The sequence below is a fragment of the Herpailurus yagouaroundi genome, unplaced genomic scaffold (assembly GCF_014898765.1).
Source record: "Herpailurus yagouaroundi ecotype Mexico unplaced genomic scaffold, PumYag 199, whole genome shotgun sequence".
NCBI classification, from domain to species: domain Eukaryota; kingdom Metazoa; phylum Chordata; class Mammalia; order Carnivora; family Felidae; genus Herpailurus; species Herpailurus yagouaroundi.
The window spans coordinates 10074448-10101528 of record NW_024412430.1 but is presented as its reverse complement, the minus strand read 5'-3'; the positions used below and the strand labels follow the sequence as shown (position 1 = coordinate 10101528).

The following is a 27081-nucleotide window of genomic DNA, read 5'->3' as shown; positions in this document are numbered from 1 at the left end:
AAACTTGGATTTAAATCCTAGCTCGAGTATTTCCAAGCTGTATCATTTCGTGTACATCAATGCACCTGCCTGGGCCTCCATCCTGTGAAATGGAGACGAGGGCTACTGACCTTACAGAGCTTTTGGAAGGATTGGGGGGGATGAGGGGGGGGGGGGGGTTGGAGAATATATATCTATCTCCCTTTTTAAAAAATGTTTATTTATTTTTGAGAGAGAGGTGGGGGAGGGGCAGAGAGAGAGGGAGACAGAGGATCTGAAGTGGGCTCTGTGCTGACAGGAGACAGCCCGATGCAGGGCTCGAACTCATGAACCGTGAGTTCACCACCTGAGCCGGAGTCAGACGCTTAACTGACTGAGCCACCCAGGCGCCCCTGTATCTAGTTCCTAACAGTTGTAGAGGCCAAATGAATGGTGGCTAAAATAATTATTTGCTGCTTTTTTCAAGCAACTTCCATTCCTCATCTCCTCTTACCTCAGTACTTGTTTCCTTTTGATCTGGTTAACTAGCCATACCTCTCCTTTTTTATTTTATTTTATTTAAAAAAAAATTTTTTTTTTCAACGTTTATTTATTTTTGGGACAGAGAGAGGCAGAGCATGAACGGGGGAGGGGCAGAGAAAGAGGGAGACACAGAATCGGAAACGGGCTCCAGGCTCCGAGCCATCAGCCCAGAGCCCGACGCGGGGCTCGAACTCCCGGACCGCGAGATCACGAGATCCCGCGAGATCGCGAGATCGTGACCCGGCTGAAGTCGGACGCTTAACCGACTGCGCCACCCAGGCGCCCCCGCCCTTTCCTTTTTTAAATTGCCCTCCTTACTGCTTATGCTTCTTCCACGATCAGCCTGTTATTTGTTATTATTATTTTTTTTTGACAGAGCCAGTGAGTGGGGGAAGGACAGAGGGAGAGAAAGAGAATCTTAAGCAGGCTCCAGGCCCAGCACGGAGCTCGACGCAGGGCTTGATCTCACAACCTTGGGATCATGACCTGAGCCGCTATCACGAGTTGGACCCTCAGCCCCTTGATCCACTCAAATGCCCCTCAGCCTCTTCTTTAAATCCAGTTACTCTATAATGCGTTTCTTTCCATGTTCAAGCTATAATATAACATTTTGGGACAACTCTCAAAATATAGACTTCCAAAAATATGACTTTAAACATGTTTAAATGGCACAACAGAGGACTGTCTGCTGTCTGAGAAGCAACCTATCTTAGAACTCACCAACATTCATGGGGTCTAGCTACAGATTACCTTAACATGACATGCTTTAAAATTGTGTGTGTCTACACACATATATTCTGTAAGCTTTAACAAGTTGTGTGCAGAATGTCAAAACTTTGAACAGAAACATAACCTCATGATGCTTATTTAAGTCAGTAGGCATCCTCTAAGGATTTGCATTTTATTTGCTTATATATTCTTTTTATACATTTTCCATTAACCAAGATGCTCAACTCCCAAACTATGCAATGAAAGCACCAGAGCTTTCTTCAGGTTGTGTGGATCCCTGGTGAGCTTTCTCCTCCTGCCCCCTGGAGCGGGGGGGGGGGGGGGGGGGCACAGTGGTGTTCAAACAGAGGCAGGAGTCTGTCCATGCTGGAGAAGCCCAGAGAATATCCCTTGCCCTCTGACTTGGTTCCTCTTTTATAACTTGCAACGGCATCCTTTCCAGCTGGGCACTTGAAATGACTCTCATCACAGACCAGATCTGGGAGCCAGCTGGATCCCTGCCTCCTTTCTTCTTGGAACAGAAGAGGACCCAACCTGGCCTTCTGGAAACTTGCTAAGATATGGAAGTGAACTTATGTGGAAATGAGGTGTGTTCCCTCTTTCAGAAACTTGGGAGTGTACACAGAAGGAGATATTTTTGGAAACCAGAGTGGGAAATACTCTTATAGGAAGGAACACATCCGAAAGCAAATGGGAGGTTTGATCTAAAGCGAATTTTACTGTTAAGCATCTCTGGGGAGGGGACTTAAAAATCTGGCATTCCTCATCTCCATGCACTTCCTCGAGGCCTAGGCTTTGTAAACACACAGCTATGGATTTCTGGAAGTCATTATGTAAACACTAACAACATGACTGGGGTGTCCAGTCCAATGGGTTTGCTGAGTCTACCGTCAGCCGTGCAGAAGGGAGCCAGACACACAGGCTCCACTTCTCGGAGGCATCTGATACGAGGAGAGCAGTGTGTCCCAAGCTTCCTGGACTATAAGACTCACTTGGGGAGCTTGTTAAACATATAGCCTCTTCAGCAACTCCTTGGAGATTAGATTTCATGGGTCTGTGATAGGGCCACGATGTGCATTTCTAACAAAATTCTTTATCATCAAAGAAGTTTTGGAAAAAAATACTGGGCCTTCTGTCTGGGGCAGTGGTTCTTAACCCTGGCTACTCATTACAACCACCTGGGTCCTTTGAAATAGCCTGAAGCTTTGGTTGTGCCCAGACCAATGATGTCAGAATCTCTGAGAATAGAGAACCCAGGTACCTTAAAAAAATTTTTTTTAATAGATAAATAGGTGGATTAAATAGAACCCAGGTGTTGTTGTTTTTTAAAGAGCTCCAGGCGATCCCAATGTGTAGTCAAGACTGAAAACCACTGTCCAAGGCATTTGTGACTTAAAAGCATCTTGGCCAACAAATTGTCACAGCTGAATAAATGGGGACTAAGGGAATCAAGGAAATAATGTTAATGCTGAACAATGATCAAGAAAAGAGAAGAGAGAGATGTCTTGAAAGATAGGACAAATGAGTCTTGTATTTGTAAAGGTGATAGGCAATTCTTTATACTATTATTTCTATTAGTTCTTTTATGCTCTAGATAAGGAGTTAGCAAATTTCTTCTGTAAAGGACCACAGAGTTCATTTTTAAGGCTTTCAGAGCCTGACAGTCTTTCTATAGCAAGTAATTGACTCAACAGTTGTTAGTACAAAAGCAGTCAGATTATTGGTAAACGAATGAGTTTGGTTGTGTTCCAATAAAACTTGATTTATGGACACTGAAGTGTGAGTTTCATATAATTTTCACGTATGATGAAGTATTCTTCCTTTGATTTTATTTCAATTTTAAAAATGTAAAAACCATTCTTAGCTCACAGTCCACAATAATAGGCCTGGATCTGGGACTTGATTTGGCCTGTGGGAATATAGTTTGCCAAGCCCTGTTCTAGGCTGGGGTAATTGAGGCATCCTGGTATAAAAGGAAGGACAGAAGTGGGTGTAAAATGTAGTAAAATTATCTTTTTTTTTTTTTTTTGGTAAAATTATTACCTTGATAAAAGTATTAAATTAGGGAAAATATATGTAAAGAATTTATAACAGTGCCTCACAGTAGGTGTTCAAAAAATGATATCATCACTATTGGGTGGATGGATGAATAAAAACACGGACTATTGCCATGCAATGTGACTAGCCTAGGAATAAAAACAGTTACATTTATATTGTGCTTACACGTTCCAAGCACTGTTCTAAGTGCTTTACATATTTTAACACATTTAATCTTTACTAAACCCTACAAAGTAGGTACTATTATTATCCCCATCTTAAGGAATCTTGGCACAGAGTGCTAAAGTAACTTGTTTGAGGTCACACAGTAATCTGCTCAGCCTGTCTTACCCCAAAGTCCATGCTTGTCACCCACTAAGTTGTTTCCTGCAAGGTAAATTTAATATCTGCATAAAATATATAAATGGAAATTATTTTTGCACGTCTTAATTTTTTCGGGGGAGAATTATTTTCTATTTTTAGTATTCACAAACCTGAATTTTTACTTCACTAAAAAAATCTAATATTTATACTTCAATTATATCTTCTTTTAAGACCATAGTTTACAACAGTAGTTTTCACCTGGTAGCAAAGTAAGTCCATAAAGGGACATTTGGCAATGTCCAGAGACATTGTGGTTGTCATACGTGGGGGCTGGAGAGTGCTACTGGCATCTAGTGAACTGAGGCCAGGGGTGAGCTGGACATGGTACAGTACACAGGACAGTCCTCCTAAGCAAAGAATTTTTCTGCGCCCCATGTGAACAGTGCTGAGGCTCAGAAAGCCTCACTGAAAGGCAGCATTAAGTGTTGGCATATGGGACCACACGCATGCACAGAAACACCTCATCTGGTCATTTGAGTCATCTTGGCCTCAGACTAGGATTTTCCTTTGCTGACTAAGGTGCCTGGTGGGTAGCTGGTTGTGAGAAAGGCCAAAAATACAGACACCTGTCCCTCATCTGGCACAGTGCCACTGTGACTGGAGAGAACCAGAGATGACCTGGGGGAAGCTCACCTTCATGAAAAACAGAAGTAGGAAACCAAGAGTCTAGCCATTTCTATCATATCAAGAGGCTATTTCAGGGACAAGATTTCATCCTGTGAAGACAAAATATTTGCAGGGTGCGCACGGAACAATCTCCACTGTGACTGTAGTTACTTCGAGTAGTTTTTGCTGCTTTGGTTGGCATGTTGTTTCATCATGTCTGAACAAGAAAGGCTGTTTGATGACACTAGCAGATTGGGAGTAGTTACGCACTTAGGCTACCCACCTTTAGTGGCGTTACTTTGAAAACTCTGCTCAGCCCTTACCCTTCAAATGTTCCCTACCCCCAGGATTGGCATCTAAAATGGGCAACTCCGATCCAGCGCTCATCCATCCAGAACACACAAGTGTTTTATAAAATGACATCTATTTTTTTGCTAGACTCATACTCATCCCACCTCTATTTCTGTTAGTTCTCACTTTTACCATTTCCTTTATTTTCTGTAAGGAGGAGAAATGCAGAAGCTGTAGAAGCCGCCTCACAAACTCCACACGTCTTACAGAACTCTTGGGAAAAGCTTTCATCCCTGCCTGTGTGATCCTTATATTATGACTCACAGAGGAAACCACAAGGGTGCAGGTGAAATTGACATTGGCTCTTTGTGGTCACCCTTAGGAAGAAGAAAAAGGAAGATGCTTACAGTGTAGAACCAGAACTTCACAATGGGTGCATTGTAGAATTCATAGATTTTTCTGCCCAGGGGGATTAACCGGTGTCTGCTCTGAACTTCCTCTTCATCCTTCTTTCTGGAGGACTCCCCATTGTTTCGTCCCAACATCGCCTACAGTGGAAGAGAATCGACACCATCATTGCAGGGCTCTGGAGAGCATGCGATTCAATGTGCTCATTTTACACATCAGGAATGCATGCTCACAGAACCTAAGGGTTTTATCCAAGGTCCCCAGAGATTCACAGGTTGTGCCTTCCCTAGGTGTGCATTTGCATCATATATAGAATCAAAGGTATGTGCCTGGGATGGAAGGTCTTAGGGATATCTGTTACCATTATCTTCTCTTCTGCCATGGGAGCTCTGGAAGATTCCATAATGGAAGATACCAGAGTTCTGAGAGGAGAAAGAGCATAGCCTCGGAAGGCCAGGAATCTCTTTTCTTTCCACCTCCTCCCCATAGTAGTGAGACAGGCAGATTTGGGTTTGAATTCTATCTACTCATGCTAATGACTCTTAAGTGAAAACAAACAAATAAACAAACAAACACACTGGACCAGTAATATCTAACTTACCCAAAGGTTACGAGTATTAGAGAGGTTATCTGAAGTGCCTGGAGCTTAGTTAGGTTAGAAACCTCTCCTCAACCCTTAGGCATAAACCTTGGTTCCCTGATCTCAAACTTCATAAAACCCAAATTACTGCTGGGATTAGTTTCATGGCGACTTCTAAGCACAATGCCTTCCTCTGCATGGGAGATTCTGCTGGGTGGGACTAGAAGTCAGGCCTGACTTGGAGAGGCCTCATCTCCAAGCTGTTGGAAGTTTCCTTACGAATCGAATTATTTCCTTCTCACCCATGTCAACAGCAGTGGCAAAAATGACAATAAAACATCACAAAAAAGGCAGACTTTGAGAAAAGGCAGATGCATGCCTGTCTGGGTAGCAAGTGGCAGGATGAGTCAAATATGGCTGAAGATCCTACTGGTGAAGAGTTCCAGACTTTGAGTCATTCAGAAGGAGGACCGAATCCTCTCTTGGATGCTCAGAATCCATGGCACCCGGGGTAAATCTTTTAACCGCTCTGAATCTTAGTTTCTTTATCTTTAAATTGGAGGTAATAATGGCACCTGCTATAGGATTGGTCTACAAATAAATAAGCATTTGGCACTTAATAAGTGCTCTGTGTATACTAGCTAGTGTTTAGTTACAATGAACTGAGACTTTTCTTGGATAGTCTTGACGAAAATAATCTGGTTGGGAATTTCTCGCCAGGAAAAAGAAAAGTGTTATTAGGGCTCTATTATAGCATAATTTCTTGACTTTAATTGTTTTGGTATTATTTCTAAGACAAGGCTAGTTCTACCATGTTTGGGAAATGAGATTTTTATTAAGTGTAAGAACAGGGCAAATCCTTCTAACTACTCAGTGACTGACAAGGATTTAGGATAGGAAAAAGGAGTGGGATACAGTTTTAGAGTTGAGAGATCTAATTATAGAAACCATTTGTTTATCTTGAATTTGAGAGCAGATAATTCTGGTTTCAAACCACCTTACTCAAGATATACAAATAGTTCCAACTACTTTTGTCATTGCCTCAACTATCCACCTTCTTAAATATGTAACAATCGCAAATGATGAACCTGTAACCAATAGGATTTCTGGAGAAGGTAACAAGGCAACTTCCATTCCTTTAAAGCCTCTATGGCTAGGAAATTACTTAATGAATAGGTAAGATCCCATTCGATGGCCTATCCAAGGCTTTATTTTGATCAGTGAGCTGGGTCAATCTCCATGATGGATATGGCATGTTTGACTTCTATCAATATTGACCACTGACCTCAAGAAACTCTGAGCTACATCCTTCTATAATTTATAATTTATGTAACATAATTACCCTGCTTCTGTTCTGCTTCTTTATTTGCTCAATAATACAATACAATTTGGGGACATAATGGGATGTTAGTAAAGGCAGCTTCGGGAGTTGTAGGCATCTTGGACAGTGACATCTTGGGGTAAACGCTAGAAAGAGTGGCTTCCTCAACAGAGTTGAGACAATGCCCTGGGTCTCTGGACATGCTGGAGCTTTATTAGGCAGAGTGCAAAAACACGTATCTGGCAATGCAGGTGAAAAAAAAACAAAAACAACACGGCCTATCTTGCTTTCATTATTCAGATACGTTCCCAAGTGAATGCATTTTTTAAAAGCTTTTCTTTTGTGGGTTTAAGTAAAGCATTTTCGAAATTTCATTAATTCCAGCCTAAGCAGCTTAACTGACTGATTTTCTTGATTTCTCTTCCCAGTAGTCAAACATTTCCTTTGACTACATTCCTTAAGCAGAATGTAATAGGGTCAAATACAGGCAACACTACATAATATGGATTTGAGAATTTTTGCTGGCTGGACACAGATGTCAAGTCTGGGAAAGATCCATTGAAGTCAACTAGGCCACTAAAGGCTACTGATAATGAAATTGAAGCTCATATTTTGTGCATAATTTTGGAGGGGCCAGGGGAAAATGCTCCCATCCAAGAAAGGATATTTGTCATTAGGGTCAAAAGAGGCTCCAGCTTAAAGATATCTGCTATCCAGCCCTAACTTTACCAGTCCACAAAATCCCTTCTTCCTTTCCTTCTAGCTGTTTCTGCCTGTGGGGAAGAAGCCCAGGCAGTAGAGCTAGTGTGAGGTCTTTCCCTCAGGTTCTCAGTAAACAACAGCAGGGTCTATTCTCTGGGAAGCAGACTTTGCTCTCAGTCGAGAGATGCATCCTTTAGTGTGATTTCTTGAAGGATCGGGTTCTCAAAGCTCCACACGGAGCAGAAGGGAGCTGCCTTCTTTGTTTTCTTCCTTGAGACCCACCCAGAGAGAACTGTGATTCAGCTTGTGGCTGTCTTCATAGGGTCCTTCCTTGAGGCTTCAAGGCCAAGTCATACTTGACGTAGGAGGCCCGTGCATTATTTTTGGATTCTTTCTGCTATGAGGTAGACCAAACCAAGTGAATGCCTACATTTGAGACTAAGAAGAAATTCTCTGCATCCCTGAGGCTATAGGCTAAAAGCATGGCCAATGGGATCTCTATGTCTGGGTTCTAATCCTGGCCTTGCAATTAATTAGCTAGGTAACCTTGGGCAGTTTAACTTCTCTGAGTCTCAGCTTCCTCACCTGTAAAATGGATAATAACAGTACCTACCTCATGGGATTTTTGTGAGGATTCCATGAGTACGCGCACGTCAAACATTTAGTGCCATCCTAACAATATTCGCAAACATTTATCAAGGTTCACAATATGCCAGGCCCCAGTCTACAGAAGTGACGTGTACACTTTTTAAACTGCAAAACTGCCTGTGAGCGAGACAATGTTATCATTCCCATGTTAGAGGTTAAGAAATGGTGTCCGAGGTCTCACAGTGAGTAGGTGTTGGGGCAGGATTCTGGCTCCAGAATGAACACTCTTTACCCCTCTAATAAAGATTTGGTATTATTAGTACTACTGTTTCTGTTAATGGTTAAAATATCATTCGCTATCCTTGAAGGATTCAGAGGCGAAAATTATAGTAAGATCTTTAGGGAAGACAGTCATCTGATCCTGTCACAGAGGCGAGCAGGCGCCTCCACTGGTTTTTATAAGAATCCTGAAATGGAAAACCGACACTGGCTTTTAACTCTGTGAGTCAAAAACTGTGAATAATTGGTCAGTCAAAAGAGTGGCCAGGTGCCTATACCCTGCTGTACTCGGGGCTGGGATGGTTTCCTTTTGGAAGGAAATACTGTTGATCTGGAGGAAAAACAATTCGCAGGGTGCTCCCACTAGTATACTAATGGAAAGGGCCTTTTGTCACCTGAGCAAAACCAATTCTGGTTTTCTCTCCTTACAGGTTTTTTGAGTCATCACAGTCATTGCTCAGGGTGGTGGGGAGGGTGGGGGATATCAAGGAAGTCCTATGGAGCTGTCGCGCGATGTCTCCAAAGCTCCGAAGCCCTGTTTGTCTCTTTAACAGCATGTGACATTTTTAGACTTTGGACACGATCCAGTAGCGGTCACACTGCTCAGGCGGGGGTTGCAGGAAGCTGTCCCATGCCCAGCTGCCCCTTCTCGCTGCAGAATAAAGCATCCATGTTCTATAATTATACCAGAAGAGCTAATAAAAGCCTTCCATACAAGCCTCAAAATTCAATTAGTCCTGCATGTGTGAGCCTGACCCTGAAGACAGATAAAGGCGTAGCATCTGATCACCAGAAGGGCTCCAGCCCAGTGTGGCTCGGCTGGCTGCCCCCACATACATTCCTTTGCCTTCTTCGTATGCTAAGACTGCCCCAGCACCTGCTCCTTTATAAAGCGTGGCTTGTTTGGACAACTGGGGGTGCCTGGCTTTTGGATTTCACTGGGTTGTCCTGTGACCCTGGCTGAAGGATTTTGCACAGAAATAGTCCCTATTGTTATGTTATCTGTGCCTAGAGAAGACACTTTTGTAATACTCTGGTCTCACACTTAAATGAAAGCACCTGGTTGGAGGGTGACCTTGGGAGTCACTGAGTCTTAAGTTGTATCAACAGGAAAGGTGGAGTAGGCTTGCCGCCCGCGGACAAGGACGCGATAGTTTTCCTTACTGTCAGTTCCATATCCTCCTCATCTTTTTCCTTTGTGGGCTTCTCTGGCTCTTCTGGTTCCTTTTCTTGGAGGTGGATTTCCTGGGCCTGAGACATATACGGCATGTCGTCTTTGTTCTTGAACTCCAAGCTGAGAATTGAAGGAGGAAGTAGAATTCCCAGAATTACCTAAAGTAATAATAATGATAATAATAATAATCACATTTAAAGGATTAAGATGAGGGTGGTTTTTTTTTTCTTAGAATCAGAGGGCCTAGGGTGGTGGGGTGTGTATGTGAGTGCACACGTGCGTGTGGGCACACGTGTGTGCCCTGAGTGAGGCACCTGCACATGTTAACACGCAGAGGGTCACTCGTGCCCATCCGGGAACTGTTATGCACAGTAGTAGCTGCGCATAACAGCACATAGTAGTTTTTGGAGAAAAGGAGCATCTTACCCAAGTCCACCCAATTAACACCCACTTTGCATGGGGGAAGCTGAGGAGAATGAGGGGCCCTGCTCAAGGAAAAAGTGAGAAAGAATTCAGACTTTCATTTAGCCATTAGCGCTTGGCTTTGTGAAATCAATTCAAATGCACGTCCACTGGCATTTGTTTGCTAACACATCAAGTGGAGTCATCTGGGTATCTCCTTGTCCTAAATTGACCTTGAGAAAATCCAAGTGGGAAAGCATGTTTTCATTTCGAAGTATTCCCCTGACACTTGCTACTGCACAACAGAAACACACACACACACACACACACACACACACGTGGGCTTTGTATTCACCATGAGAATCCCCTACACAAACACTCCAGGAAGCCCAGCACTGTGTTTCTATCATGTATAAACAATATGCTTCAGCCTCCATGTGATGGTAATAATAAATACATGGACCCTTCTCACGAGAGGGCAATCACATTCTCCATTTGTTTTTCATTTTTTTAATGTTTATTTATTTTTGAGAGAGAGTGCGCGCGCGAGTGGGGGAGGGGCAGAGAGAGAGGGAGACACAGAATTGGAAGCAGGCTCCAGGCTCTAACCCGGCAGCACAGAGCCCCATGTGGTCTCGAACTCACAAACTGTGAGATCATGACCTGAGCCGAAGTTGGACGCTTAACCGATTGAGCCACCCAGTGCCCCTCATTCTCCATTTGAATGATAATCCCACACGTGATTTGTCTTCCCCAGATCTTCTCCTGCCTCTTCGCCCAATCACTAAACTGGTTCTGCTCTATAAGTCTTCTGAATATGAACCTCCTTGAAGAAACTGCACCAAAGTGAGGGCTCAGGGAGATCCTGAACAGTGAGTGAAAATGACCCGCAAGTAATGAGGCAGGGGTGGCCTGTGCTTGAATGCCCACAAGGACTCTGGAGCCACTAAGGGAAAACAGAGGGTGGTGACCCTGAACTCAGGGTGACTGGCAGGCCTGAGAAGGCTCAGGTGGCATGCTGGCAGTCTCGAGGGGACATGACACCCTGTCCTCGGATCTGAGAGCCAGGCTTGGCGGTCATTGGTAGTGCAGCTATAGGGTGCCCATGACCCACTTCATGGAGCTCTTCTGAGACTCTGGGGCCAAAAACCTGCAGGGAGGATGGCATGGGGGAGGGGTGCTGGTACCATCAGGGTGGCCTTAGCCGATTGCTCTGGCCTTTTTTGCCTTGGGCTGACCTCAGAGTTGCCTAGACCAGGAATTTCCCAGGTAAATATGAGCCTGGCTTCAGTTGTAACAGCCACAAACTCTAAACAGAGAAAGCATTTGAAAACTCCTTTCAGTCTTTTCTCTCCCATTTTCTCTTTCTTTTGCTTCTTCCAATTAAATGTCTTCCTTGTAAAACACTGAGGAAAACATGAAGAAGCAAAGCCACACATCATCCCATGTCTTGTACCTTCAGCCCCCAAGGTAACCACTACAAACACTTGGCTCTGTATCCTCCCTGGTTTCTTAAAAAAAATGAAAACTTATACAGATATAACTGTGCATGTACAGGGTAAGAGAAACCTAAAATGGACTCAGACTCTACATAACTGGTCTGCAACGTGTTTCTCATCAGTTAAGAACAGACCAAGATGATCTAGCAACATCTTTACACGTAAACCCATCTCATTTTTATTTCAGGTGAAAACATTTCTCAAGCATAGCTGGGGGGAGCCAAGGTGTCTATGACAAGGTACAAAGGAGGGCCAAGGCATTGAGGTTTGCACGGCCACGCAATGTTGCCCGGTACGCGGTTCCTGGTGCAGCATGGCTTATGCCAGACCAAATGGTACCTCTTATGGTACCTGTGTGTGACCACCCCCTTTGGATCTTTTGCAAAATACTAATGTTTAGGCATGCCATCTCCAGAGGTTCTGACTCAGCAGAACTTGGGGTAGGCTGTAGTCTCTGTATGAAAAAAACAAAACAAAACTATATAGAAGATTTTGAGTCACGGTTGGGGCTTAAAACCACCCTCCTGAGATAAGAAAATGCCTAGTTCCACCAGCTGGGAAAGCTCCAAACCAACCCTCCGGTCCTCACAGCCAACAGGGCCTTCTGGGCGCGCTGACCTTGAGGCCCGAGTTCTTGCGCATGCGCAGCCGGCCCATCCACATGTCGGTGAGCAGCATCTGGCTGCACGTGTGTGCGATGAAGTCGCGGTGCTTGGCAGCCACAGCAAGCTGCAGGCAGGTGGCGTTGCTCCAGTTTTTGAGCTCATACGTCAGCAGTTTCATGGCCAGCTGTTCGTCCTGCTTATAGGACTGGTCGAGGAGCTCCACCGCCAGCTGGCCGAAGTCCCTGAAAGACAGAATGTGAGGGGTTGTCCTTTGGCCATCTTGGAGACTTGGATGATGAAAGTGGGGGCCCACTGGCCAGGCCACAAAAGGGGGTTACTGTGTGGCCCCATTGTTGCTCATAGGGTATAGTCTGTTCACGTGTTCATGTAGCCAACACCCATGAAGCGTCCACCATGTGCTAGGTACTGTGTTTAGAACTGGGGGGTATAAGCCGAACAGGACATGCTCCTGGTACCCAAGGCCCCCAATTCAAGGCGACGGATGGGGGAGGCAGACCAAAACAAATCAACGAGTAGAGTGTGGTAGGTCTTCTTACACGTGAGAGACCTCAGTTCATAGCTGAGCCTTATCAACCACAAGCTTGGGATCCTGGACAAGTTAATTAAATTCTCTGAGTCTCACTTTCTTCAGCTCTACAATATGCATAATAGGGGTAGCTGGGTGACTTAGTCGATTAAGAGTCTGACTTCAGCTCAGGTCAGGAGTTCGAGCCCCACTTCAGGCTCAGTGCTGACATCTCAGAGCCTGGAGCCTGCTTCAGATTCTGCGTCTCCCCCCCTCTCTCTGCCTCTCGCCTGCTCGTGCTCTGTCTCTGTCTCTGTCTCTCTCTCTCAAAATAAATACATAAATACTGAAAAAAATTTTAAATATAAAATATGCATAATAAGAGGACGTACCTCTTGAGGCAGTTGAGAGGCTGAAATAAAATCTCCAGATCTGTGAGGACTTGCGTATCTAGCACTGTTTGCCATAAATGTTAACTATTCGTGTCCACCCTCTGTGTGTACCACTGAGGTGACCCTACCTCTGCCGAATGGTTTGGGTAGCTCTGACCCTCCAGTGTTTGGGGCCTGCCTCCTCTTCTTGCCCCCTCTTGACCACCCCATTTGCTGGGCTGGCCCACCTGGAGTTGTGGTTCAGTTCCTGGGAGATGTCATCAACCATGTCATTCTCAGACGCCTCGTGAGCCATGGCTTTGCAGAGCTTGCAGGCCACCAGGGCCTTGGCCATGGCCTCCTCGCCGTGCTGCCAGAAGAATAGGGCCATCTTCTGCCTCTTCATCAGGACGGCCCACACCATCAGCTCATGGAAAGGGAAAGGGAAGTGGTTGATCTCAGGGTCGTCCAAGTCAATGTCAACCTCTTCTTCTCGCTTCTTGGTTGTCTTTCTTCCTCGCCTCAAGGGAACATCATCCTGTCATTTTAGGGGAAAAAACAGAGGTGGAGTGAGAAATGAGTCAACTAAATATATCATATGGTTGTTTACTGTATATGTACTACGGAACCTGCTCTGGGATTTATACAGAATGAACTAGCCTTTCCCAGCACCTATCCCAGAAGCACTCATTCCTAACTTTAAAACAAGATCAGCCCTATGGGAACATGTCAGTGTTGTACTTCAACTTTTAGTAAGTATTTTTCAGTGGGTATTTTTCAATTTCCCTTCCTTCCTTCCTTTACTTTTGTCCATTTTTTTTTCCCCTACGTGTAAGGTTATTTGTGCCTCATGATGGACAGCACTACCCTTTTCTCTGAAAGGACAAAGACATCCTATACTTGCAGGTGCCTAAGCCACAATACCCACATGAACAAAAGCTGGGAAACAGATAATCTATCTCGAGTTTCTACATACCTCTCAGGTGCATTTGTGAAGTATTTCTGGCCTTTGGATCAGTTGCCATTTGTAAACACCCATGAATAGATTTACTGGAATTTATATGCTTCCTTGGTTATCGACTTAGTATTTCAAATACAATTTATTTTCTTGCTAATGTAACCTCAGGGTGGAATTTTCAAAGCTACTGTGACTTGCCCTCTCAACACTGGGAAAAAGTCCACTTCCTTATTTTAGAATCATGTACTAAGCCTTACCAATTGAATGAATATATATATGTCAATTATTTATATATATGTATATATATATAGTATATGAATGTATATGAATGAATATATATAAAGAATATATCAATGAATATTTATGAATATATTAATGAATAATGAATATATATACATATATATAAATAATTGACATTAATAATTTGGGCAAATACTCACCTCCATTCCCAGTAGTTTCAAGGCTTTGGGCTGTTTAAAAAAATGTTATACATAAAGTTAGATCTTTCTTTATAGAGGTAAGAAAAGAATCCTATTATATCTTAACCAGGTAATAGAACATCTCTATGGTACCACATAGCATTTATTCATTTCACTAAATAAAATGCTACAAGAGGAACCTATTTATAGAAATTCTAGAATTAGGGATTTAGTGATTTTAGTGAATCACAGAAAATTAGATATCTAGAGGGGCACAATGAGATTGCCCCAGGGTAGAGCCTGCAGATTTATAAGCTCTTTCATGGACCAAAATTTCTTCCATCTTCCTAGAACCATCTTATTTAGCCGACATCTCCATGATCTCAGGCACTTGGGTAAGCCATGAAATGTTCACTCAAACCATGAGATGTTTCTCAAACCTCTGAAATACCTCTGTTACCTGGAGACTTGGAATATTACTCAGAATATATGTTCAGATACTTCATGTCGCCTATGCAGCTGTCCAGTAGAGCAAAGGGTCATGGGACCACAAGGGCATGTGCCGATGGTAGCAAAAGGTGCTCAGTGGTGTGGAAAGTGCCAGCACATACTGTAGCATCAATGGTCACGCTGGGAATGTGCAAAATAGCCACAGGCCATGACGGAGAGAGAAGACAACTCAGCAGATTACAGCCCTTGATTTATATCTAATGAGGGGAGGCACAAAATTACATCTCAGGGGTCAGGGATTCCCATTCTGTGTTAAATGTTACAGAATGGTTGAGTGCTCTCTTGAAAGTTGAGTAAAATAGTAAGGTCGCAGCCCTTACCATTCCTCCAAATTTGATTTGACCACTCAAGTAGGAATAGCTTGAACCTTGCCTCTCTCTGTTTCTTTCCTTTTAGCTTCTGAAATGCCCAGCAGTTTGAAATTTGTGTGATTTTTTTTCTTATTTATACTTCCTGGTGTTTTCAAGTGGCCTCGTAGCACCACAAAATACTTTCAAAATCAGAAGATAAGCCTCGTTAAAAATAAAAATCATGCCAACCACCACCAGCTAGTGTAACAGCTCTCCAAATGCGGTCCAGGAACCCTGTGATATCTGGGTCTCTGTGAAGTCAAAGGTGTTTTCCTAATAATACTAAGATGTTACTTGTCTTTGACACTGTGTTAACATTTGCAATGATGGCATAAAAGAATGGTGAATAAAACTGCAGGGTGGGGGGGGGTGGCAGGAATGAAGGCAGTGGCACCAAACTTTACTAGTGGTCATTAGGTTCCATTGTTATGCACTTGAAGTTTAAAAACAAACAAAAATCCAGTTTTTACTTAAGAAGCCCTTGATGAGGCCTAAAAAAATATTAACTTTATTAAATCTCTATCTTTGATGCTAAAGAAATGTCTTTTCAGGGTTTTGAGGGACGAAATGGCAAGTATGGGTTAAGCGCTTTCCTTACATACTGAGCTATGATGGGTTGTCCTGAGGACAAACACGCAGTTCCTTGGCTTGTGGCCACATTGTTTCATGCACTGTCTGCTGGAAGGAATGACTGCCAGACAAACTATGTTTATTTAGTCTTGGACATTTGGCAGATATTTTTGGAAATGGCCGAAGTGGGGCTATTGTTTCAAGGAAAGTAACTGATGGTATTTGTTGCCAATGGCAAAATTCAAAATTTTCCAAGCAGCAATTAGAAAAAAGGAGAATTTTTGAAAACTTGTATATCCTTTCCCCCATGACCTTGACAGTTTTTCAGAAGTTAAAGACTTTTCTGACAAGATTGGAAGGGATATTAATGAATGTGAGTTTTTGAAATTGTTTAATGAAATGTGTCAACAGTGAGATCTGTGTAACTCAGCAAACCAATATTTTACAATCCTTGATGTTACAAGATCCATGCAAAGTGTAAGATCAACCAATGAATTTTAAAGTAACAGAGTATAAAAAGTTCACTGAAGCTATTTCAGATTTCGTGTTGCAACTAATCTTTAAGAAACTGCCACTTGTGGGGTGCCTGGGTGGCTCAGTCGGTTAAGCCTCTGGCTTTGGGTCAGGTCATGATCTCATGGTTCATAAGTTCAAGCCCAGCGTCTGTGCTGACAGCTGGATCCTGCTTCAGATTCTGTCTTCCTCTATCTCTGCCCTCCCCTGCTTGAGCTCTATCTCTTTCTGTCTCTCAAAAGTAAATAAAATTAAAAAAAAAAACAAAAAACTGCCACTTGTTGAGTTTTGATGTATGTAACTTCAAAAAAGAATATCTATAATTATCTGTAAAGATTATTAAAATGCTCCTTCTCTCTCTCTCTCTCTCTCTCTCTCTCTCTGTCTCTATGTATATACTTGTCATATTTGTTACATGTCTGTATGAAGTCAGCTTTTCTTTGTATATTTCAACCAAAACATCTGGCAACAGACTGAATGCACAGGTAGATATGAGAATGTAGCTGTCTTCTATTAAGCCAGATATTACAGAAATATGCAAAAAGGGTACAACAATGCTACTCTTATCACAAAAATCGTTATTTTTCATAAATACATTATTTATGCTAACATCTAATGGGCTTCTTATGGTTAACTTAAAATGAATTAATATTAACTATTAATGAATAAATATTTTTAAGTCTTTACTTTCTAACATGATAATACCCATAGATAGAACTCCCATACATAAGAGCTTTTGGGGGTCCAGGGTTCCTCAATAATTTTTAAAGGTATAAATAGACCCCAAGACCAAAAACCTTGAAAACCACTGAGGTAGATAAGATTAATTTGACTTTCATTATTCCCTGATCATTAAGGCTCACTCCCAGTTGCCAGTTTCTTATTTTAATTGGACCTTCTGGGGAAGAGAAAGGAGTGTATCAACCAAAACATTGCCTTTTTTTCTTTCCTCCTTTTGAAGGATTTGGGAGGGAGGAAGAAGTGGGTAGACCAGTTGCCTTCTTATCCGAGATGCTCCTTGGAGATAACGAAGCCACACCCCACATATGTCGTGCCCTAGTCCTCCCAGGAGTCCAGAAGAGGAAACTTGCTGCAAAACTCACCCTCTTGGGGCCAAAGAGATTGTGGTAGAGCGTCCGGAAGCGCTTGCGCGTGTAGTTGCAGCGATAAGCCCCGCCCATCAGGTACTCGATCACCAGGCCGATGTCAATCAGGCTGATTCTATAGTCTGGGGGCAGGTTCCCCTATCAGGGAAGAAGGAAAACACACACACAAACACATCCAAAAGACAGCGTGGTTTACTAGGGATTCTATGCCATGTGTTCTGTAACTATTTTAGAGTAAAAAAAATAATTAAAAAAGAAACATATGAATGTATTATTATGCTGGTTAATTAATTCACCTTAAAATAGATCCAACCGAAACCTGGATATTCTCGCTTGGAAAGAAGACATAAGTTAAATAAGAAGATGCAGTAATCGTCGGCAATAACAGAAAATCAAAATATTTATTCAAGTCTTCAGCTGGGGAGAAAAAAACACCAGTGTAGCAGAAAGAAACACAAGGCTTGACATGGCAAATGCTACGAGTCCTAGTCGCTAGCAACTCCTTTCCCCCAGATGTTCTCCGGGCCCCCTGCGCTGCTCTGCCTCTGGCCCAGGCTTGTTACCTCTCTCTCTTGCTGACCTCTTCATGCTCACTAAATGAAGACTCCTTCCAGAAGATGGTTGTTATTACCAGGGCCTGCATCAGGTGGACTCTGCTCAGAGTTCAGATCTCCCTTGGGAAGACCTCTATTAACAATGAAACAAATTTGGCACCTTTTTCACAGGAGGAGAGCAGATGGATGTCAGGATGAAGTCATTTAGGAGCACCGCTGGTGGTAATTAAGAGAAACACAGTGGCATCAGAAGAGATTCTATCAAGGGAATATTTATTTTCCCAGAATTAAGCAGATTTTGGATATTTTCTTTCAAAGAGTGCTTCTTATGGGGTAAGTTTCAGCTGCTTGCATATATAGGTGCGAAAACACAAGAGGTTTTACCGTTGTCTACTCATTACTGGCTTCTACACCTAAAAGGTGCTCTATAGGGTCTAAGGAAAGATACTGGCTCTGCTAGGTCAAGGAAGGATTAATTCCATTTGTGGGAAGTTCTGAGCACACAGTGAGTTTCAAAGGGTGTGATTAATTAATTCACTGTCTGGTTTATTTCCTTGATGCAAAAGTATGCCCTATACCATGAATGGCAAGGGTACCACACTGTGTAGGGAGCCGTTGCACTATGCCCTTGGATATATATAGGAGAAGCACGAGGGCTTTGTCTACTTTTGTCCTTAATGGAGGACTCACTCCAGATGCTGTGTGAGATTTGGTGGTGGTTATTCAATTTCGGTGGCATCAGAACCACCTGGGAAACTTGGTGACAGTACAAAGGCCTGGCCCCTGTCCTGCTTCAATGTATGGGCCTCTACATGATTTATTAGCTCTCCAGGTGATTCTGATATACACCAAAGTTTGTGGAATCGCTGTTCTAGTAACAAAGGTTCAGGTGGGCTCACATGACAAAATCGGAAAATTTACAGTGTATAGTCATCATAAGGAAATCAGCTTAAATTGTTTTGCTAACTGAGGGTAGGTTTTCAGTTATGCTTCCTCAGCTTTGCTATGGTCAACAGCATACATTTGCAAGGGGTTCAGGGTTAGAGGTGGCCCACTGTATCCTCCCTATCAAACCCATAGCCTTAATTGCTTTATTGATCTTTGTATCCCCAGTGCCTTTTATAGTGGCTGGTGTGTGGTAGGCATTCAGAATCTTTGCTGGTAAGAATGTGAATGAGTAAAACAGTGAAATTAATGGATGTGGTTGGGATCAAGTCTCAGTTTCAGGTTTTTCAGTACTGTGTTCTTGTCAGTATCGGAACTAACTGGCCACAGTCTGTGAGTCATCCTGTTTGGGATAGCCCCGTATCACCGTGGAAACTGACTTGAAATATGCCTATCGCTCCATTGGTGTTCTCAGTGGAATAGGAACGAGAAGGAATGACGGAGAGCAAATGAAGCAGCAGCCTAAGCACAGGAGATTCTGGTGCTGCTCTTTAGATTCCCTTGCCACCCCCGACCCTTCCTAGCCCTGCCCATCAAGCTCCACCTCTCCCTTGGCTTGGGGCACAAAGCAGGCTTGGGGACCCAATTTGAGGCAGCTGAGCAAAGCCATCCCACTTGCGGTGGAAGCACTTTGTGTTACATCCTTGACCTTGGCTCATCAGAATCCCAACCAAAATGTTCCTTCCTAAAGATGGTCTTATTGTCCTCCCCAACCATTCTCAGAATTTCGGAATCTCCTCTGAGGACTCTCTCATGAATCTGCCTGTGTTGGCAAGTTAAGCTATCCTCAGGTGGTCAGACAAGACCAAGTATCTGACTTTTTTATGCAAAGCATGGCAAAAACAGAGAAAAGGGAACTTTGAAGAAGTCTTTAGATAGTAACTTTTCATGCACTGCCCTTTCCATAAACATGAAACTGAGTTTACAAATATTACTCATGCAACCACTTTTCTCCATTGTTTTGGGACTGCTTAACAAGGCTGTGGGTTTCTGGATCGTCAGCTGTAGCTGACAGTTAGACAGGCCTGTTATTTCAAGAGTCAAAGAACCCCAAAGTCTGGACCCTTCTGGGTCTGCCTCATCTCATCTGTGTCTACAAGGATGACCCACAGAAGAAGCCCCGCATATGTGTTATTTTCCTGGGCACTGTGAGGCAGGCAGGGTGGAGAATCCTGGCTGTGAATCAACTGCCCTGGGCTTCTTTCTGTCTGTCCTTCGTAAATCAACTGGTTTCCCTCAAGGCTTCCCTGTAAAATGGGTGCAACTCTATGGCTCCTATGGTCTCTGTATAATACTTGAGTCCCAGGGTTTCAGAAAATTCCCTAAAAGATTTTGTGTGATGCTACTGAAAAGCAATCATAGCAAGTCGATGAATTTGTGCCTTATTTTTAATCCTGTAAGAATTCTCTAAATTTGAATCATGAGTAACAGCAAACCTAACACCTATGTATATTTTCTTTTGAGAAACCTATGTGTGAACATCAGTTTGAATTCTAAGAATGAGACACCAATATTGCCTGAAGTGAGTGGCAATAATTATGCTTTTGAATTGTCTAGAAGAGTGGGGGGTTATCAGGAAAGGGATCGTGGTAAAATTCAATAAAAATTTGAGACGGGCCAGTAAAACATTTTTTGCAAATTATTTTATTCACAAAGGGCTACTAGGTTTATATACAACAAGAGAAAGTGCTGGAGTCTTTTTTTTTTTTTTTTGTAGGCACTTCTCATATAAATCTTTATTATTTTCAAGTGATTTAAATGTGATCCGGTCTGAAGTAGGAGAAAGGATTTAGTGAGCCTTCTGGGTTCTGCTTAGCTTTGAGCCAACGCCTTAAAGGAATTGGCCTGCATTTCTGTTTGACCACAAGGGGGCGATGTTCACCTAACCGAAGCCGGTGAGGGTTCCACCAGCATTTAGGTGCCTGTTCTGTTTTACATGGGTAATAAGGCGATGCAAATGAAAACAGCAGATTGGAGGATTTAGAAATAAGGAGAGTCAGATGCCCTTGTTAAAGTGATATCTGGAGGAGGGAGAGCTTACTTTACCAAGTAATGTGTCTGAAAGCCTGCAAGACTGATTGCATCTGTCCTCATCGCCCCCTCCCCCACCAGCACCGAGGCCTGGAAAGCAGAGAAATTAAGGGAAATTAGTTTCACAATTTCTACTAGGAAGAATGGAAACTTTTGGGGAAGAAGAAATAGGTTTCATATAATTTGTAGAATCGGGTGCAATTTCGGCCTCTTGCGACATATCTGTGCTGGGTGAACTTTGAGGGGGCTGGTAACATTGAGGCATGTCTGAGGTGCTGTGCCGATGGCCGTGGCCACCTGTGACCTCAGATGTCACAGATGCAGAGAACACCCAGCGTATGACCCGGCAGTGGAAATAGCGCTGGGCTAGCACGGTGGCCCTAGCTGTGCCTCTCTGTGAACGTGAGGAGATCACTTCCTTCCTCTGTTCCTCAGTTTACACTCTGAAAACAGGCACTTGGGACAGAGATACTTCTAAGGTCCCGTCTATTTCTAGAGGTCCGATTGTCTGACCACTGCCTGGCAGGCTGCTCTTTTTTTTCTATGCTGCTAGGTCACCGCGCAAAGATTCTTGTCCAGAACTGGCACCGTTGATGGGGTTTCCACTAATCGCCCCTGAAATCTGGTTAGTGGAAGTGGGAGCCCAGAGACAGGCGTGGTGTTGTGCTCATCACATCCACCTCCTCTGGAAAAAGCAGAGAACGTGAACGGCACCTCATATACCACAGGTAATGTCCAAAAACCTTCTGGAGGAGTCTTCCTATGCTTGGATGCTTTTCAAATAGGAATTCAAGAATGATACTGGAATAATGCCCCTTTGGTCTGTTGTTTCTATTAGTCTCTCCTCCCTTTTTTGGTATTTACTTTGGCAATTGGTAATGCCTGCACACTTATGTCCCATTTCATGCCTTACCAGCACGCGGCAAGCTGTGTGACTCAAATACTTTGATCCACAGAGTGAAACAGAGAAGCTTGGCTTCATTGGTAGGTACCATCTGACAACTTGAAAACGTTGTCTCTCTTTCTCAAGCCATGAGCCGCTACTCTGAAATTTTCCATGCCCTCCTAAAGGTGACTTTTAATTAAAAGAATAGTTTAAATGCATGTATTAGATCGGCTCTTGTAAATAAAATCTTTTTCAGAAGTCAGCTCATGACGTTCACCATCAGATTTCAGCTGTTTGGGAAACACATTTCGTGGAAACTTATAACAAGCCTTCAAAACGGGCTTGTTTCCTTCTAATGTACGTCGGGTATCAAATGGTTGCTGGTTGTCAGGTTTACCAAGGAAGAGGGGAGAAAAGACTACTCTGGCAAAAGTTCATGGACAAAGAGGACAGTCCCACAATAGTTGGCGTGGTTATAGACCGAGCAACCCTTTATTTTATTTCTTTAAGTCTTATTTATTTAAGTAGTCTCTATACTGAGTGTGGGGCTTGAACTCACAACCCTGAGATCAAGAGTCGCATGCTCTTCCAACTGAGCCAGTCAGGTGCCCCTAGAGCAGGCAGCCTTTAAAAAAATAAAAATGCTTTTGGAAATCTGCATGAATTTGGCTGATGGGATTATGAAAATGTCCTTTCTTTACCTAACGAGGGTCTGAAATACTTTTCTCCCACCTCTCCATTCTGCAAAGCCCTGTCTTAATTCCCATGTGAATGAATTTTAAGCTATCATAATTTCACAACTACTTCTATATAATACTCAGATATCACCCCCCCCCCCGCCCCTTGGTGGGGAATGAGAGTCCAGGTAATCTGAAGTCTTAGGACATGTAAGTTAAGAAGGAAAAACTAGTACTTGAAAACATACAGAGGCACAAATTGAGCAGACAGTTAGCTTCTAAAAATGGCAAGTTAGATTTCACGGAAAAGCAGACAGACTCGGGCCACTCTGCTGTAATGTAGCATTGGTGAGTCCCATGGATTTATGCAGGAAAACAGGGGACTGAGTTGGCCTTTATCATTTCAAATTTCTGATTGTTGCTGAATAACAAACCGTTGACCTCAATGCTCCCCTGGTATAAATAATGTGAGATTTTTGAAACTAGCTTGGGAGCATTTCTCTGAATTCAGTTCTGTTGATGTCAAAGGAGAATTCGACTTGGAGAGACCATACTGATAAACGTAGGACCAGCTGATTATTCTTAAACGCACTCCCTGGGTCCGTAAGAGCTCTTTGCATTTTATCTCATAGACATAGCATCAAACACTGTGTTTACGGTTCAGAATAGCATTTTTTATCAGGGCTTAGCACTTACTGGTTCACTTTTTTTTTCTTTTTGTCACAGATCATATCAATTAACATGTAATATAAAGTCTTGTAATCTTAAAGCACAAAGCGCATGCTAACTATCAAGTTCTTTAATTTTGAAAATTGCTTCCACTGCCCAAGGTTTTCTTAGCATTTTAAAGCCTGTCTCCTTTCCCACATAAAAGGATGAATTGTTCTTATAAGCCAGTTCAGAACTATCCTGGACCATTTGTAATCATTTTTTTCCACTTAATAAATCAGTACCTAAATGAATCTTTATGTATTTTTGCTCCAAAATTTGGATCACATTTAAAAGAAAAATAAAGCTGCTCCTAATACTCCTTCCTCCCAAACCCTAACCATCATGGTCTTTCTTGTTAGTTTCTATTACTTTTGGAGTCCATCTTTAGCTGAGATGTTTTAAAAAACCCTTCCCTTAAATATACATGCCTTCTAATGCAAGTGACAGGGGCAAATGTAGGCAGCTAATGAGATTTCAGAAGGGAGAAAATGATATCGTAAAGCAGAGTCCTACAAAGAAGAGAACCTAATAGGAGGGGTTTTGATCATTTATACTCAGTATAATCTAACTGCAAAAATCCCTTTGGAAATCAGTCAAGATATCGAAAAACTAGGAGTTGGAGGTGAATCAGTGACTTTATTTGAAGGCTTAAGTTGGCCGATGGCTGGGATTGAGGGACAAAGGCATAGCTGTCGCCCTAGAAAGACTCACAATTCCTGCAGCGACACAGATTAGCTCAGGGTGGGGGGACGATGTCTTATTTATTATTAAAAAACCCTCAGGACATTTTATTGAATGTGAGCGAGCAACATATATCTTGGCAAAGAATATGTGTTAAATGTGTACATTGAATCTTTTGAGACACTTCCCCCTCTTTAGTTGCCAGGCAGTTTTAAGCCAGGATAAATTACACAAAATTGGAAGACTTGAGGGTAAGAGAAATGGCTCTGTTGAGGGCGGGTGTGATTACGGCTCGCAATGCGTCAGATCAAGGAAAGATGTGATCTTGGTAGAATGGTGGTTGCGTTGGATGTACAGATTGCACAGCGACTGTTCTCTTGCTTTGAAAGAACAACAGGCTTCACTCACAACAGATGAAGTATCCTTCAGTAAAGTCATGTGGAGATGAGAGGAAAGCTTCCGAGAGCCAACAGAAGGGGTTTTTGGTTTTTGTTTTGTTTTGTTTTTTGTCCCCTTTACTCATTACTAGCAAAGGTCCAGCTGGTTAATAGGTACATTCTAAGCAGCCCCAGGACCTTTACTTGGCCTTTCAAGGGAAAAATTAAAAAGTGGCTGCTTTTCCTAAGGGAAGTTCTAGACAGTGACTCCATATATTTTTTTACCTTACTTTGTAGCTTTCTCTGACTATGTCCTTTGGGCTTTGGTGAAGAATCGCTACAAACTAGTGGGTGGCTGTGCGTGTGTGGGTGGCTGTGCGTGCGTGTGTGTGTATGTGTGTGTGTGTGTGTGTGTGTGTGTGTGTTGGGGGTGGGAAAAGCGCCCCCATCTAGTCCATCCTTTGGAGTTGAAACAGTAGTTTCAACTAGGAATGGCTGTCAAGGATTCAGAATTAAAGTTATCTTTGGGAGAGCTTGTACGGGGCAAAAGAACACGCACTTGGCTAAGATCAAACACAGCTTTCCCTGTACCTCACTCTTCTTACCTACAAATGGGAATCATACTATATAATAATAAAATAATAATTCACTTCATTGAATTGTCACGAAGATGAAGTGAGCTGAAGCATATAGGAAGTGTAGATTAGTGCCATGCTTCTGGTCATCACTAAAGGTTTGGTATATTCTTGTTCATCGAAGGCCCTGAGTTCGAATTCTCTTTCCTAACCACGTACTACAGTTCTCACCTCCTTACATTTCAGCCTCTATCTCTGTAATATGGGAATCATTCTGCTTCATCCAAACCGACTGCCTTTTCCTTTTCTTTTTTTTAACCTCCCCTCAAGTTAGATGGTCAACGTGAAAAAATATGCTGGAAAAAATAAAGCGTTAGAAGAACGGAATGCACGTATGCATTTTAGTTTCTGATTCTCTGAGACTTTTTGAGCTATGTTTCCTGAGCTCCGTATAGTGTTAGGAGTGACAGTGATGCATTGCATCAGGAGCTGGTATGTGCAGATACCTCCCACGGTTGGTCACACAACATGGAAACCAGCTCCCCGAACAGTGAGGGGCACAAGGAAGAAAACAGGCAATGGCATAAATCCACACAGCATGGGGCAAAGCCTAGCGTTCCGCTATCTAAAAACATTATGTCCAAAGAAAGCATCTAAAACCACGGAGACTGGAGGTAAAACCACAGCTGCATTGTAAGCAAAGATGTCATAGTTAAAAGGCAACACACACAGCAGTGTCCTGAAATGAGGCGTCTCGCAGGGACAGGAGCGCTCTGGCAGTGCATGCAAAACACAGGCGCTTTCTAATCACAGGAAGCAGTCAAGACAGGGCCTCCGACCTGCAGTCGAGAGGGTTCTTACCTTTTTGACATCCCTGACCAAGTGGTACAATGTATTTGAGGGCCCATGTCTCTGAAAACAATAAACAAGAATCAGATGGTTTTGCTAGTCAGGGGCTCTCATTGGCAAGGCAAGAAGGATCTGGAAGGAAGGGTTCTGGTGGAGGAGGGGGTCGTTCTTCATGATGAGCCTTGTTCTAGTTGCTCAGTTGTACCTGGCTCTTCCCAACACACACACTGGCAGAATTTGGGATTGTGGTTCCTCAAGAAAGAGCATTTGATTTCTAGGTTCAGTCTTTGTAAAGGAGGTTGTCAACCGTTTTGTTGTTGTTATGATAAGAACATTAAAGCCTAATCTCATAGCACCTTTCAATTATACAATAGAGTGTTGTTAACTATAGTCACCATGCTATCCATATGACCCCTGGAATTTATTTGTCCTATAACTGAAAGTTAATACCCTTTAGCTAACATCTCCCATTTTCCCCACTCCTCAGCCCCAAATATTTTGAGGATCCTCTACACTGTGTTTAAATATCTGGCTCCCTTTTCAAATATTAATTGACCACATGTGCATGTATCTATTGCTGGGCTTTTAACTCTGTTCTATTGGTCTATGTGTCTGTTTTAATGACAATACTATACTGTCTTGATTCCTATAGCTTCGTGAAATAGTTTGAAATCAGGAAATGTGATGCCTCTACTTTGTTCTTCTCTCTCAAGATTGCTTTGGATATTCAGGGTCCTTTGTAGTTCCATGTGAATTTTAAGACAGTTTCTTCTATTTCTATGAAAAAATGCCACTGGAATTTTGAAAGGGATTGCACTGAACTTATAAAAGGCTTTGGGTGGTATGGACATTTTAACATTAACACTTCTAATCCATGGCTATGGGATATCTTTCCATTTACTTGTGTCGTCTTCAACTTCTTTAATCAGTGTCTTACAATTTTTACTTTATAGATCTTTTACTTCTTGGTTAAATTTATCCCGAAGTATTTTACAGTTTTTGATGATATTGTGAAGTAAATGGGATTGTTTTATTCTATTTTCATAGAGTTCTGTGTTAGTGTATAGACATGCAACTGATTTTTGTATATTGATTTTGTGTCATGAAACTCTATTGGATTCATTTATTATTTCTAACAGTTGTGTGTGTGTGTGTGTGTGTGTGTGTGTGTGTGTGTGTGTAGTCTTTAGGAATTTCTATATATAAGATCACGTTATCAGCAAAGACAGTTTTACTTCTTCCTTTCCAAATTGGATTCCTTTTTCCCCCTCCCTCTGTTCTTTCTTCTCCCTTTCTTCCCTCCCTCCCTCCCTCCCTCGCTTCCTTCCTTCCTTCCTTCCTTCCTTCCTTCCTTCCTTCCTTCCTT

General features: G+C 42.7%; 1 protein-coding gene and 1 long non-coding RNA gene across 12 annotated transcripts in view; one reads left to right on the top strand and one right to left on the bottom strand.

Moving 5' to 3' along the window:
* LOC121013641 (uncharacterized) overlaps positions 1-3002 on the top strand; it is a 28071-nt gene extending 25069 nt beyond the window's left edge. For both annotated transcript variants that reach the window (XR_005782815.1, XR_005782814.1), the window contains one exon: positions 1673-3002. This is a non-coding gene — a long non-coding RNA (uncharacterized LOC121013641). The remainder of the gene's footprint in view (positions 1-1672) is intronic.
* The window catches only part of TRPM3 (transient receptor potential cation channel subfamily M member 3), an 811684-nt gene that overhangs the window by 70374 nt on the left and 714229 nt on the right, over positions 1-27081 (bottom strand). For 6 of the 10 annotated variants that reach the window (XM_040449362.1, XM_040449371.1, XM_040449366.1 and 3 more), the window contains 8 exons: positions 25728-25778; positions 17726-17761; positions 17427-17567; positions 14402-14431; positions 13252-13541; positions 12120-12348; positions 9591-9758; positions 4956-5096 (listed from right to left, as the gene is read on the bottom strand). In XM_040449362.1, the coding sequence (XP_040305296.1) occupies positions 4956-5096; positions 9591-9758; positions 12120-12348; positions 13252-13541; positions 14402-14431; positions 17427-17567; positions 17726-17761; positions 25728-25778 (1086 nt within the window). The remainder of the gene's footprint in view (positions 1-4955; positions 5097-9590; positions 9759-12119; positions 12349-13251; positions 13542-14401; positions 14432-17426; positions 17568-17725; positions 17762-25727; positions 25779-27081) is intronic. The other 4 variants (XM_040449364.1, XM_040449369.1, XM_040449365.1 and 1 more) reach the window with 1 other exon arrangement.